The sequence below is a fragment of the Dermacentor silvarum genome, chromosome 7, assembly GCF_013339745.2.
Source record: "Dermacentor silvarum isolate Dsil-2018 chromosome 7, BIME_Dsil_1.4, whole genome shotgun sequence".
NCBI lineage: Eukaryota > Metazoa > Arthropoda > Arachnida > Ixodida > Ixodidae > Dermacentor > Dermacentor silvarum.
Window position 1 is genome coordinate 76,514,214 of NC_051160.1, and position 15,348 is coordinate 76,529,561.

At 46.6% G+C, this 15,348-nt stretch overlaps 1 protein-coding gene across 3 annotated transcripts in view; it reads left to right on the plus strand.

Moving 5' to 3' along the window:
* The first annotated feature begins 843 nt into the window (after positions 1–843).
* LOC119458240 (uncharacterized) overlaps positions 844–15,348 on the plus strand; it is a 37,297-nt gene continuing 22,792 nt past the window's right edge. The window contains exons 1-5 of one of the 3 annotated variants that reach the window (XM_037720069.2): positions 844–1,298; positions 6,002–6,390; positions 7,875–7,979; positions 11,358–11,530; positions 15,088–15,186. In XM_037720069.2, coding sequence (XP_037575997.1) covers positions 1,096–1,298; positions 6,002–6,390; positions 7,875–7,979; positions 11,358–11,530; positions 15,088–15,186 — 969 coding nt within the window. In that variant the 5' untranslated portion in view covers positions 844–1,095. The remainder of the gene's footprint in view (positions 1,299–6,001; positions 6,391–7,874; positions 7,980–11,357; positions 11,531–15,087; positions 15,187–15,348) is intronic. The other 2 variants (XM_049670888.1, XM_049670889.1) reach the window with 2 other exon arrangements.

The following is a 15,348-nucleotide window of genomic DNA, read 5'->3' on the forward strand; positions in this document are numbered from 1 at the left end:
AAGGCCCATCACTTCCGGTAGCTTCAGTTGCGCGCGCTCGAAGCGCCATCCAGCCCCCTATAGTACAGATCAGTGGTCTCGGCCGCGCGACTTCTTTGCCGCTACCACCGGACAACCTTTGGCCTCCTCCATCCGGTACAGCAGGACTGGTGACGTGCAGCCTCTACCCGCGCGAGCTCTGCGGCACTCGCAGTCTTTTCTTGTGCGTGCGACGACGCTGTGGCAGTCTCTGCTAACGTCACTAATCCCATCCCCCATCTGACACAACTTCCGTACAAGCTTTCACCAAAAATGTGACGTTGCACCTGCAAAAATTATAACGCCCCCTACGTGCTCTCCCTTATTGGACAGTGAGTTCGTGCCTGTGGAACTTGCAACCAACGTTTATAGATAATTAGATATACTTGCAACAACACTTACCACACCCGACCACCTCCTCAATACTCTTTCCATACTTTACTCTTTCCTCTACTTCTCCCTATCTTCTTTTTCTTCATTCTGCTCTCTCTCCCTTTAAAATGAGTGAACCACAAAGTAATAGCTTAAAGCGTGCCACAATGGCCGGCAGTACACAGTACCTTTCGCATACCTTCGCATTCGGCTTTCAATCTATCCCTGCCACATGAAAGCTCAACGTGCCATTTAAGCCATTTTAACAACAATTGATAAATATGTCCGTTATTCCTAACTCTCTTTCTACTTGCCACAGACCGCAAACTGCGTTACGTACACTGACACCATTTTGCTGTCGGAGTACCGCCGAGTGCGTGTTGACCAAGTACTGTAACCGAAACCAAAACTCGCGGCTACCGATCGTCATTGCCAGCGGGGAGTTAAAAACAAAATGGCGCGGCCCTGCGTTTTTTCTTGTGCGTTGGCATCTGCGCCGATCATGAGCGTCATGTCACGCAACACGAAATGTGCGCTCGTCATAACCTGGGCGAGCGCCCGTGATATCTCTGGCCTGTCGTGTTAGCTGTCATTATGACAGGACAGCATCGTCCCGCCGCTTCGAAACCACGCCGCTTTCGACCGAGGCCCACGAGTGACGTAGTCGGCGAGCTTGCGTAGCGAGTTCGCAAAAAAGTGATAACCATGTCTGTAGCGCGCATATGGCGTGTTTTTCTAGTCTATTCTACGCTAGTCGTTGCGCTGGTTGTCATCTGCTTGACGTCGGGGTGTTTAGCCCTTGAGAGGAGCCGACCTGACTACAGTGTCTATCACAATCTGTCCGCTGTGTACGCCGAAGTCGGGGCCTTGGCAGAAAGTTACCCGACCTACGTTCAAGTCGATCACAGGTAATGCGTGTCCGTTTTTCCGAAGAAACTATTCCCTATGTCGTCACATATGCGTTGGGAAAGATGCGAAGCACATCCGTTCCTTTGATTCAAAGTTAAAGCTCGTCACTTGGTGAGGTGACGTTTATCGATCATAATGGTTTCTCTGCAAACCCGTTTCCTACCACCTTAACGGATATATGCATTGCCTCAGATTGTAGCTTCTACGTATTTATTCGAGATGTCTGACTGCTTACCGTACAGCACCAGTAAAGAATCAACTTGGTTGTAAATTAAATGTTTTGCCTTCGCATCGCAGTTTAACGCAGACTACTGCACATCTGCTTGTGCAGTAAATTTTCTTGTAGACCACTTTGATGATATCAGGAGGGGGCCTCCTGTATACTGCATCCCCTCCACTTATTGCTTAGAAAAGTTCCGTGGGTATGAATTATAATAATTTAAAAAATTAATACCGTATCATTTTATTAAAACACCCGAACGTTTACATCCATATTTCCTGTAGCTGTTTTAATATATAGTGTGGCTTCCTATTGGTCCACCCATATGTAAACTTGCATTAAACAGGTAATTTGAATTAGAGAAGGATCTCTAACCGGACAGTTTAAGTTAGCATTGACTTGGGAACAAGCCTTTGAGGTGAAAGAAGCATTCTAACGGAGGAAGCGCGTAACCGTCGTAAATTAAACACAAGCAGCAGCTGGATGTGCTGGTGATTGATAGTGCAAATGCACAAATGTACTCCGCTGTTGTTGACATTATATAATGCACTCAAGTGTTCCTGTGTGCCTGAACCTTGGAGCTGTTGCGATATGGCCATGTCAAGTCTTGCACTGCATTGTTGCTTTAGTGTTGTTCCTTGGGCCCATTGTTGAGGCAGGTATTTGCATCGCAGAAGGAAGCAGTAGAGGATGAATGCTACATCTGTCTTTCAGTGTAAGGGGAATGCACGGTGAAAAACAGCACGATAGATGCGGATACAATACGGAAGACAAAACCATCACCAACATAAGATTTATTCGCAAAGCTTAGAAACACACACCGCTGTATTCTGTTTCCTTCTATGTGTGTATTGGAGCTATAATTTTCTTAGGTTTCTGCAGCCAGTAGACTTGGGCGAGCACACGCTAGTATATATTCTTTGAGGCAAGCAATCTGTAGACTCAATTTACACATTTGCGGAAAGAGGAACTTTGTGCTACAAGCCGTCGATAACACAGCAGTTCTTCATTTGGTGTACCTTCTGGCATAGCTAAATACTCTTGCCACTACCTCTGGCATGTGTAGTGGCCTCTGGAATGGCCTGGCTTCCCCAACTAATGGTTCCACATGCTTGCATGATATTGGTATTTTTGGTGATTACTGACATGGCAGGTCTGTGTCAAAGTTTCTTGTGGCATTCCGGCAGACATTATTGGCACTTTCACCTTGGTTTTGTACAAAGTGTTCTTGTCAGCTGAAGTTGTCAAGCGTTTTAAAGCAGTAGTAATGGAAGACATGCGTAAAAGCACATCAAAGAGTCGCATGTGCAGTTGTGCAAGATCGTGTTCATTGCGCAAGGCGGCAAATTTTACTGAGCTTGTTGTGTCAGTCTGTACTTTCTGTTATGCTGTAGTGGTTGGGCCACCTTACTCATCCCTAGTTTTTCTTACATTCTTGCAGTTGTCAGCAATTTGGAAAAGAAAATCTGCTTATGACAATCATCATCATGTATATCATCATCATCACCATCATCGTATATTTGTGTCCACTACAGGATGACGGCCTCTCGACAATCGGTAGATTCTAAATTTTTCTCTTAAAAAGGAACTTACCTCATCAAAATTGGTTCAGTGAATGTTGAGTAGAACAATTTCCTTATAGGTGCTTCAGAAGGACCGGCTGCTGGTCTAGTTCTTCTTACATTCTGAATATGGTAGCTTAACGCAAAGTGTTGGACAGACACAAAGAAAACATGTCCTTGCCTGTTTTGTTGTTTTGTTTGGGCCTCTCCACCACTTTGTGCTGAACTACCATAGTCAGAATTACATAAGGGCTCCCAACGTAAAGTGTTGCATTAATTTAAACTTCCTGGCTGCCCATTGTCAAGCGAAACCAGAAATGGGTGCTCAGAGTGCTTGAACGATGAGCGTGCAAACATGGGATATTCAAGTTGCCGTGCAACTGCCAAGGTGGCCAAGTCGCCGTGCTGTCGGGCTGCCGAGCATGACGTTATAGGCAGAACGCGAAAGCCCCTGTGTACCAAACTTTTGTGGTGCATTAAAAAATTTCAGCTGGTCAAACTTAATCTGGAGCCCTGTACTGTGGTATCTTCCATAAGTCCTTGCGTTGCGTTGGGATGTATTAAACACTATCAGTTAACCAGTCTAACAACTTTGTATGCATTGGTGGCTCAAATATTTTGGACGAACGTGTGTCGTGACTCTTCCTCTCAGCAGTGGAACCTCGTGATAGCCAATTGTTCAGATTGTTCAATTGTTGCTGTCCTGGGTATTGCTTTGCAGGTGCATCTGTTCACATACTGCTGGTAATGGTTCGTGCCATATTTTATAGAATGTTCGGTAATCTCTGCCTATTGTTGCAACTAGAACACCACCACATCAGGAAGGGTGACAAAATTAAAACAAAGCATAGCTTATAGGCATTTTAACTGTCTCAGCAGACTGCTAAAGAGACCCGCTGCCAAGGGGAGGACAGAAAAGCTCGGGGGACAGTACTAAAGCTCGAATGAACAGATGCATCCAAAACAAGCAAAAATTGTCAATAATTAAATTATAAGCAGACGTGAAAGGGCAAATTTGTCATCCACCTGACTGTAGCACAAAGCTACAGTCGAAACTCATACACATTTCTCAGAAAGAAATCGCAGTTGAAGAAAAATATGTCACGCCGCGATGATTGAACCTGGAGCCAACGCCTTTTTTTGGTGGTGGTCGCTCTACCATCTGAGCTAACCAAAAGGCTAGTAGATTTCAGGGCAAGGCTGAGTTTATCAGTAATTTGATGTGGCAGGGATACTGAATGTGGTAAATCAGTTCTGTGGAAATCTGCAAGAAAGTCCAGCCGAGTTCAATTTCCTGGACCAGGACAAATTTTTTTTTTCTCCAACTGCAAAGCTCTCTTTCTAAAGAACTTGTACAGTTGAAACTCGATTCAATGAAGTGTTGACCGCGCTCAGATTATTTCGTTAAATCTGGAAGTGCGTAAAATCGAGTAAGGGGGGTTTTCGGTCCTTCAAAATCTAAAATTATGACGTAGCAACACCCAAAAGCTGCCGTGGCGTTGTATTTGCCGCTAACCCATGCCTGCGCGTGTGAAACGTCTGTGAGGGTGGCCTGAATTGCTTGTGCGATGCAGGCCAGGTAGATGGTCACGTGTAGCTATCACAGGCAGCTGTTATGCAGAGACGCGGGCGCAAAGTCCGTGACTAGGGTGCCTAGATGTTTTAACACAATAGCGTTAGAGCGCGCGCTTGAAGAAAAACCTGTCTGTGTTAAAGGGACTGACAACCGATATTTATGGACCCAGTTTTTTATGACGCAACGAAAAGCTCACCCTCGGTAGTGTTTACATCTGCAGCGGTTACTTCCAAAAGTGCGTGGATATTTTGTAAGCAGAATTTTTCGATCTGAGCAGCCTCTAAAAAAATAAGAGTCCCTCCTCCAGCAATGCTGAGAAGTGATAGCGATGCCGATAGCCCGCCTCGCAAATTGTGAAAGCCGCCCATCGTCCTGCTTTCACTGGAGAAAGTGCAACTGTGGTTAACCACCTATATTGTCAATTTCGAGCCACTTCTAAAGGTAAATAGACTGGTACAATAAGCTTGCGTTGCTGTAGAGACCTGTATTGTAGCTGCACCGTGTTTTTTCCCAAGTACACGCCTACGTCATGGCTGGCTGGCCCCCGTCGTCGTTATTCAGTCGATAGACGAGCCGAGCCAAGTCATCGAAAATGAAGGCGAAGGCAGCGCCACTTTTCTACTCACTACAAACGAAGGCTTATCTGCACATTGTAAGTTACAAAAAACTTATAATAGAAAGAATGTTACTGCATTTCAATATTAATAAAAAGACCAGGAACAGCATACACTGGTAGCAAGTCACGTGGTAGACCTCTTAAATAGGTTCATGCTTTTGCCGCATGGGGCGCCAAAGGTCATTTTTCACGACTTTTAGTGAAGAATTAAAAATATAAAGCCACGTTTAATGAGAAAATCAGAGCCCGTTCTAGCCAATAGGATAGACGATCTTTCCATCCGCGGGGTTATCTCAATTTATGTTCTGAGCGGTTGTCTGTCCCTTTAAAACTAGAAAGGAATCACCTCTTTTTGTACTCATTTATTTCAAAAAAAACTTTGTTAAATCGGTTTTGGTGGCCATTCGTTTCGTTAATTCGTGTTGGTGACAACATTGAACCCTAAAGGTACCTGCCGGGAGATGGAAATTTCTTCGTTAGATTGGGAACTTCGTAATAAAATTGGGTTTCGTTAGGTGGAGTTTTAACTGTATATGTGTTCTTTGTTTTCTTAGCTTTATGCTATTGTTAGGTGGATGCCGTTTTTGTCCCTTTCATTCAACTTCGTCCACCTTGTGGGCTACCACAGAACTTATTTGTCATAGAGGAGCTATGTGACATTTGTCCGATGTTGCACCTAAGGTGCAAGAACTGACATCCCTTCACTGTTGAATGCTTCTTGCACGCAGGTTCAAATCTCGCAATGGTCTTTCCCAGCTGGTGGTCAGGCTCACAAACTTCTCGGACAGCACACTGCACGCGGCGCCGCAGTTGCAGAGCTTCAAGGTCCGCGCGCTGCTCCTGTTCGGGCAGCATGGTGGCGAGCTTGTCACTGTCGAGAGTGCACTGCACTTTCTACGGCAGTTGTTCGCGGGACTCTCGGCTCCTAGTCACACCATCGAAGGGGCCTTCAGTCGAACGCTTCTATCCAAAGTCGACTTGCACCTCATTATTGTGGTGAATCCTGACGGCTTCAACCATGCTGAGCGGACAGGCAACTACTGCTTCGATGGGACAGCATCTGGAGCCAAGATGGACTCTCTCTTCACCTGGGATTTGGATAAACAGCTGATGACTGGTATGCATAGTGTCACGGCTTTCAATGTATGAGACAGACGTGTATGCAGTTAGCAATGAAAAAAAGAGAAAACATTTATGGACTTCATGTCGAATGGAGCAAGCTAACTAAAGCAACTTCTTGCCTGGTTTTTTCACTTAGGAGAACACGAACCTGTGAATATCTTCTTTGCGTCGATACTGAATATCCTATTTAACATTCATTCTTGAAACTCGCTAGTCCAAAGTCCAAATGTCTGAGTAGCTGCTGCCACGGTGTGGTATGTGACCAGAGGTCAGTCAAAGCACCAACGAAGGGGGTTGTCCTTGTAGCACAGCAAGGGACCAGTTGTTGTCAATGGAAACCTTGGCTGAAGTCCCCAGTGCGAAGCCACGGAACGTTGACGAGATGCCCAGGCTGGTCCGACGCCACGGTTTCCTTGCTCCAGCTCCATGTCTTCCACTTTGACACCGTACCTATTCCTGCAGTTTGCTCGAGCTTTATTTTGCTCGTCAAACGCCCTTTAAACTGTCCTTTTCTTTTTTGCTCTTTCACGTGGGATGCATTGCTCGTTGACCGAAGTGCTTTACTTCTCAATTGTTGTTGCAGCCTCCATACATGGCTCGTACCCACCAGAATAGGCCGCACTGGAGGTGACGAAAAGTACGCACAAGGACAAGTGAAAGCAACAAACAATCGGAAAGGAAATGTTGGGTAACATACGGACAACAGAATATCAGTGTAGCTTTCTTTTAAAAAAATTAAAGTGCACAACGATTGACACCTGTAGCAGTGTAACCTTCCAGTTGCTTCAGTGAGCTTGTGTAGAGCTGCTATATTGGGCCTGCTGCTGTTACCCGATTGACATGTGCCAAAGGCCACTAGGTTTGATGTTAGTTCAGTTGAGCTTGGATTTCTAATGCGAAATACCAGAAACATTCTGCAGTTGGTGGAAAATCAGTGACAGGAAAGAAAAATATAATGATAATTTGTTTCTCGTTTGTTATAAAGATAACAAAAGTTAGTAATGAGGAAAACTTTAGACGGCTGCACTTGACTAACATCATGTTGGAGCATGGGGATGCTCTAGCTCAGGTATGAAACTGGTCATACTTTTGGCAGGAGCACTTGCTCCCCCAATCACTTTGATGGAGAAAGTCACTCTAGACCAGCAGTACAACAAAATGCCGAGGACATTGTGGGGGGTTGAAATGGTTGCAGGAGATTTCGGGCAGTTTTGGGAGCTGCCTTTGCTAAATGCTTACGAAAGATTTCACAAATCTTCCAGGGGTACCTCGGAGTATCCTGGGGCTGTTTTGTGTGCTTTCTTACTCATGAGTAAAAGAGGTTTGAAATAATGTCATACTTTTATCATACTGTCAAGTGTAATGCTGCTCTAGTCCTTGAAGATGCTCCTCCAGAGTGTTGGACTGCTTGAAAAGAACCTTGAATCTTTTTCCCATAAGAACTGCTATAAATCGTGCTCTGCTGTTTTGTGCTTGCAGCAGAAGCCGAGACCCAGGTTGTGCTGAACCTGAGCCGGGCGCAACAATATGACGCATTTGTCGCCTTCCGTTCAGGCACCCGGGAGATCCACCTCCCCTATGCAGGTACAGTCTTTTTGGGACTGGGTGGGTATGCTGTCGTGAACAAAAAGATGCAATCAAGACAGTGCTTACTTGTAAAGACGTTTATTCAGAAAAATTTCTTGAGCAGGTTTCTGGCAACTGCAAGATGGCTGAAAAGAAGTCACTGGGATCAATGTGTTACTTGTTAATATATTTGCTGTTGTAAGTTTTCTGCTGCTTGTGTGCTTCATGTTAAGGTAAACGGTTTTTAATGACGTGCGGTTGTATCCCTCATGAAGTTCGTGCTCAGGCCAAGCTTTTAAAAAATGTGTCTTATTCGTTGTCCCTCTTGTCAAGTTCGTTGGTTTCTCGCAAATTTTAAAGTTCGCAGTGTGGCAGGTGTGCATTTGTCGTTGTTGCAGCATGTCCACGAGGCCTGTAGACCGCAAAGATATGCAAACTGGCACACTAATAGTCTTTAGTGCAGACATGAGATGGCCATGCCATTTATTCCTGTTGGAAAGTGATGTTAAAATCGATTTACCATATTGGTCTTTCTTCTCGTGTGGTCTAGGCTACTCCTGAAACTGATAAAAATTAACTCCTTGTGAAAATTAGGTTGGTGTGCCAACTGTGCAACGTATTTGGCACTGGACTACATGAAACAAGCGGTTGCAATCGGCTGGGTTAGTAACAGCAAGAAAGAGGTCGGAGGAAACGTGTGCTTTACCGGGGCAACATGCCTCACATTTTGAGACGTTGATTGTTAAGTGTTTGGGATTATGTAGTTCTCCTAACTCATATAGCGTTTGTGCTGTGTGTGTTTCTGATGGAGCAGCACAACAGTTGATACAGAAGATAGTGGTAAATATCAGAGCTTCGCATTTTCAATGATGCTTGCCACCGACACGACTGAAAAAAACAAGGGCAAAACAAAGTCAAGCTATTTCAGAGGAGAACCTTCATTTGAGGTACTAGAAAAAAATCTAGAGTTTTTAAGCTCTAGATCTTGAACATGAAAGAGAAACACCAAATCATTTTAGGCTGATGAAGTAGTCTTTCAAAACTTTATTCGCAGTAACAGGCTGATTATTAGATAAGAAAATGAAGGTCAGTGTTCAGTTTTTCGCATGTCACGCCAAAATCCTAGCGTCAGTACGCCACTGTGGTGTCACGAATTTTAATGTTTTTTTCATATCTGGACCATTGCGGCTCAATGAAGTTTCTTGAAGTATGCCAATTAACTGTTTGTCTCTTTTAGAGTACAAGACAGCCTATCTCTAATGATAAAACATTAACTGGGCTTGATCAGACGGCATCAAAATTCACGACATCGCGCCGAGCTGGCGTGAGATTTCATGGCAGTACAGTTAAACCTGCTTATAACGAACCTCCATATAACGAATTCCTGGATATAACGAAGTTTTTCTATTCCCCGCCGTTACTCCATAGAAGCACATGTATTTGAGACCTCTACGTAACGAAGTGGCAACGGGAGACCTCCTCAATATAACGAATTTTCCCCTCCGACAACCTAGAGATTTCGCCCCAAATTTTGTCATTTTTGCACGAGCAGCAACCGGAAACACTTTCTCCGCCGCGACGGAATACGAAGCGAGCACACATGTGCGTGCGTGTGCGAGGCGGGTCTGCATCCCTCGACCCGGTGATCTTGCCGCCGCGGGCGTGACCTTCCCCCCTCCCTCCCTTCATTCAAACCTGATCCTGCCGCTGCAGCTGGCCTAGCCCGCCAAGCCGGCACTCTCTCCTTTTCCAGTTAATGTTGCCGCTGCGCTGGTGCACGCTGTGACACATTGCACTCGATCAGCGCGAACACGCGCTGTCAATCGCTGGCGGCGTGTGGAAGCGCCGCTGGAGAAGCGAGCGAAGTGACCTTCGTGCTGTTGTCTATAGCTTCAACGCAAACTGAGCGCCGAGAACACACAGCACGCACAAAGCTACGAGCCGCCGACGCACCTGCACTGCTAGATTCTGCCCCAACGCAGCTCGCTTTCAAGATACGGCCTGCGCGACCGCGCGCCACCGCGCAGCACGCAGTTGATGCCAGAGTACAGTACAACGCTGCCCTGCTATCCCTCGCTCCCTCGTCAGTGCCTTGAGCGCAACGGAAGAAGGCACGCTTCCTCCCTGCTTTTCTTGCGCGCGCGAGATTTAGACACGGTCGTCGGCTCTCTTCGCTCGTTTTCACTCGCACACACAGCATATGGCGCACGGCGACTGCGTTATCACCCTTGGACTTTATACGGAATATCTATGAGCCAAAACCAATTTTAGGGCCACAACGCATCACAGATACCATCTTTATATAGCAAGTATGGATCTCAAGGGCCATACTTTTGCTGGCGGAAACCGAAAATACGCCATAGTTGTCGCCCCCGGCACTTTGGGCGGCCAATTCCATCATCAAGCCACCAAGCCAAGCGACATGAAAAGTCAAAATGGCCGCTCGGGCCGGCGCGGGGTGGCAGTTTGCAACGTATGATGCGGGAACGGTCCCACAGTTGCTACGCAACAGTGGGGTTACCAATGCATTGGGTTCTATGGGAGCTGTGCCGGGACCGGCTGAAAACAACGTAACAGCCGGGAAAACGCAGCCCCCGGGAACGTAACAGCGGGGTTCTATTGTAACACTATACGACGCTACGATGCCATTGTGATGCTTGAACGACACGCGTCCACGCATCCGGTACCTGGTGTGACATTCCAAGGATGAGTGCTTCGACGAAAACAGAAAACGGGTGTGCGTTACAACTGAGGGCGCGTTAGAATCGAGTAAATACGGTAAGCGTTTCTTTTTCGAATTTTCGTGCCGAACCTGCATATAACGAAATCCTCTTTATAACGAAGTTTTTCGGGAATTTGTCAATTTTGTTATATCCAGGTTTAACTGTATTGCCACCTGTCTTGCGTTTTTGTGGCTTTCCCGGCTTGCGAGAAATCTCACGGCAAGAGTGGCCTTTCTTGCTAGTGTAGAAGATTGATAACAGGTGAATTTGCTTTAGTGTCGCTTTAATGAGGAAAATAGGTATAAAGTAGATACTATAAGCAAATGCCAGACTGCAGTAGATGTACTAATATAACCTGATTAGATCAAGCAGGCTAAGTGACTAAATTTGTTGCCGCCCCTTTACCTGGGATAGTACTCATTAGCATTTCTTATTTTCATATAGTACATGAGGGGAGGTTCAAAAGAAAAGTCACCGATGTGGCTTGAAAGACCCTTAATCCCCGTTTACATGTTAACATGACAGCAAGTCTTGAGTTAATGAGGTTGTACAGTGTGGTCGATTTTACAGCAAGCAAGAATTTGCGAGTTGTTACATATGCGCCAAGGAAGAACCACCAGAGTACTTACTGTGTTCGGGAACGTGCCTCACAGAGACTATGTACATCTTCCAGGTGTACAGCCTGGGAGGCACGATCAAAAGCCAGCCAACCTGGAAGCAATGACGGCATTTGCCAAGGAAGTTGCTTGGGCCGTCAAGCCACGGTTTATCTACGGACAGGCACGGCATCTGCTTCTGAGGCCGCTCAATGGAACGGCTTTGGACTTTATGGCCGGAATGCGCAAGGTGATAATTTTTTATCTCCAGAACCAGACAAGGCCAAAAATGTGAGGCACAAATGTAACTCTTTATTGGGCAAACTTGTACTCAAGAAAACAAGTTGTACTCAAAACGCAATGCTAGTGGCGAGCAGAGTCGCCAATCTACGAAATGTGATCTACGTGCCAAGTGATTTGGCCATTGGTACATGACTTATCATACATTCCAGCATAATCGCTGGTGCTTTCTTATGCTCCAGAATGTACATCACTCTTCATATTACACGTGCAGTCTCATTAGACAAGATTCTTTCTCTATAGAATCAGCAACAACATTCAGCAGTGATGGGATAGCTGCTCCAGTTGCTCCAAAAACTGCTCCAAAAGGGCAAATCCTGCTACGTTCTTGCTAATGTGCTCCAAAGCTGCTCCAAAGATGTTTTCTGCTACTTAAAAAAAAAGAAATCTCTCAAGTTCGAGGCACTTTACCATCAGAAGCAACATCGTCCATCAGATGCACTCGTCATGCACGGACATAAAGGAAGAAAAAGGTGGGCGCAAGTGTAGGGCAACTACGCGTGTAGAATGTGGCAGCTCCATGGCTAAAGCTAAAAGGTGAGAGCACGCAATTTTCTTAACGCTTTATGGAAACGTGTTATATTGCTACAGTGAAGCCTTTGCGCGATGCGACTTTACCATGGTTGCGTAAAGCGGATAGGTTATGGTTGAAAATTTACTTACCGTAAAATTCCGAGCAAGCGCCGCCCCTCGAGCAAGTCGAAATTACCGGCCAAGTTAGGGGGGGCGCTATCCCGGAACGGCACCAAAATTCAAGATGGCCACGACAAAATTTTACCGCCAAAAAAAAAGAAGCGCAGTGGCAATAGCTATAAAATTTTATTGAACATGAACTTTATTAAGCCAAAGATTTGTTAGTGGTGTTTATCACTCTCAACACCACCGTTACTCAAAACCACCAAAAGAACTACAGAAAGCACATCGACGCTGCACCGGCGTGTCGCCGCGACCGGTGACGCGAACGTTGGTTATGCAGCTTCTATTCCAGGCAAAATTATGTCCGCGAGAGTAAAGTGACGCGTAATGTTCACTTTATTAAAAACCATGTCCACGGTGAAACGTTTAGCACTAATGAGAGTTCCGATACAAGTGAAGCTCAGCTGCAGTGCATGGCTACCGACGGCGGACAGCGAACCGCGGCTCGGCCATGCTCGCATCGCAGCTGGTGGCGCCGCAAATACCATGTTTTCTTCATCGTGTGAAATTATTGCGAGGAGAGGGTAAAGCGGCAACGACGATAACAAAACATTGCTGCTTGGGAGCGTCGGCGGTTCGTGCTGAAGCGCCGTCTGCTACAGATTCGAAGTGAACTGAAAAAGGCCTAGTGACGATATTGGTGGCGCGTGATTAGCAGCGGTGAAGCTGCTGGCGATGCCAGAGTGTAGGCACGACCACTCCTCTGTCACCGAGTGGTCACGTCGCTGTGCCGCAGGGAACTCCTTTGTGCCGTGCGAGAGGCAGATCTCGCCGTCGGCCCTGATGCACTCGTGTGCCCACTGGGGCGCCCGCGTACGACCATGATTCGATCAAATGGCTCATCGGGGCGCCCCGATGTGCACCGGTGCGATTTGCCGAATTTGCCATCATTTTCGTGGATTGGATGTGGCAGGCCAGTGTTGGTGCGGAGGGGGTGGGGGAGGGGGGGGGGGGGGGCTTTCCCGGTATGGCGCGGAAATTTGAAATTAGCAGTGAGGTTAGGGGGGGCTCTTGCACGGGTGGGGGCGCTTGCTCGGAATTTAACGGTAAAGCACAAATCATTGTGTGTTCTACTGAGCTTGTCTCTTTTCATTTCATTGCTGCCATTTAGCTGTTTGCGGCTGGCAGAGCGTAGTGAGCATTGCACATCTGTAGCTGTTGTATAAGTAGAAAGTATCTGTGTCTCGTTTCGCCTGGGCTTTGGAAGCACTCACGCTAGAATCGGCACGTCGACGGTGAGCCCTTTCCCCAGCGCGTTCGTGGCAGCATCGCTCAAACGCGTTAGGACACGTCAGCTGCTCATGAATGGCCCATACCACTGCAAACATGGCCTCCCCATTACGACAACAGAAGTGAAATTCTACGCTGGATAGAGTAGATACTAGAACTCGATGACAGTTCTTCCCATTTTATCTACTCTTTTCCTCTCTTTTAGCGCTTTGTGCGTCTGTATGTTGCATTGCTTTCCTCGTGTATATACGTTGCCTTCAGCACAATAAATTAAACAGTTGGTGGTCGACACAGTGCCTGCGTTCTCTCTCTTGTCGTGTTTTTCACGCTGTTGTTACCTGATGATCACTCACCAACTAGCTCATCTTTGTATTCTACTTGTTAATTTTAGAGTACTGCTACTCCTCTACTCATGGTAGCACGGAGTAGAGGTAGACTGTCGGGTTTCTATGCTCAAGGTCTCAAATTTGTATCCTAGTCCAGGCCACTACATTTTTAGGCTTGGAGTTATGCCTGAGATTAGCAATACAAAGAAATAGACGAGAATCTATGAGGTGACACTGGCCTGCATGGTGAACAATTTCTGTTGTGCTGCCAAAGCCATCACAAAAGCCCAGACGTTTCAATACGCCGTGCTGACCGCAACCGTTGAAAAATGCTTAGGATGCCACAACGGCGAAAAGACATTAGCTTTTGGGGGGTGCATTCTCGCCTCCTTCCCCACAGTTTGCGTGATGCCTTCACCAGTATTGTTCACCAGTGCTGTCTCCCTTCAGCAAGCAGGACGGTTAAGCTTCGTGTGTGCATTTTCTCCTTCTCCTCCTCCACAAGGAAGATTCCAGCAGTATCTGTGTTCTTGTGTGTGTGCGCATCAGTGCCTTTCCCTCTGCTGGGCCAGTTAGAAAATTTGTTGAACTTCCTTCTATTTACTAAGCGGCGGCCACAAGCGTGAAGAGCATTCGCTCTCTCCTTCTTCTGAGTGAGGGCATTCCAAAGGCTCTATAACCCAACAGACTTCAGCCTTAAGGGCAAGCTAGAGTGTGTGTCGCTCTCCGTCGGGAAGCTTGTGGAGCTGACCGCTCTGTAGAGATGTAATTAAACATTCGTTGTTACTCGTTACATCAATCATCTTGCGTCTCTGCCTGGGCCCGTCTCTGCTGGCCAAGCTCCAGACCGCTAGACCCATGCTACCTCGACGGTTCTAGGTGCACAGTTGAAATGGGCTATACTAGTCTAGGTGCAACGAAATTAGGGATGCCTACTGAGCTTCGAGACACTCCCTTACCAGAGCAGGAATTGGACTCCCTGGTACAGTATTTGTCCACTATCTCTCTCTCGTGACTCTTGCAAGGCAGGGGCAACTTAGATCGCCTTTCTCCTGCAGTGTACATGAATAGGATGGTGATGATGATGGATTCTATACTGTAACTGGTACTGTTTCTGGCCATCCGCATGCTTTGCATCTGTTGACCAAGGCATGCCAAGTGCATGCAGTGTATGGCTTACCTAGCAAAGGCTGGCAGGTGGTCAAATTAGTAGCGGGGTGGTGGCACGCTAAAAACTCTTCGTCCCTACCCACAGGTTCCGTTATGCCTGTCTATTGGCCTCTGGGAAGAGCTCGGCCGTGCCTTGAGCTCTGATTGCTTCCGGCAGCTGAATCCTGACAGCGCTTTGCTCAAGGTAATGCATCTCTGGCTGCACGCCATGAGTTGTCAGCACTATCAGTATTTCCTGCAAACTCTGGCAGTGAGAGCCGTTGTTTCTTGTCCTTGTGCCTGCGTTGGCACTAATTTAGTACACATAAGAATCCACAACGCATGCCATTAATGAAAAGGAAAGTTG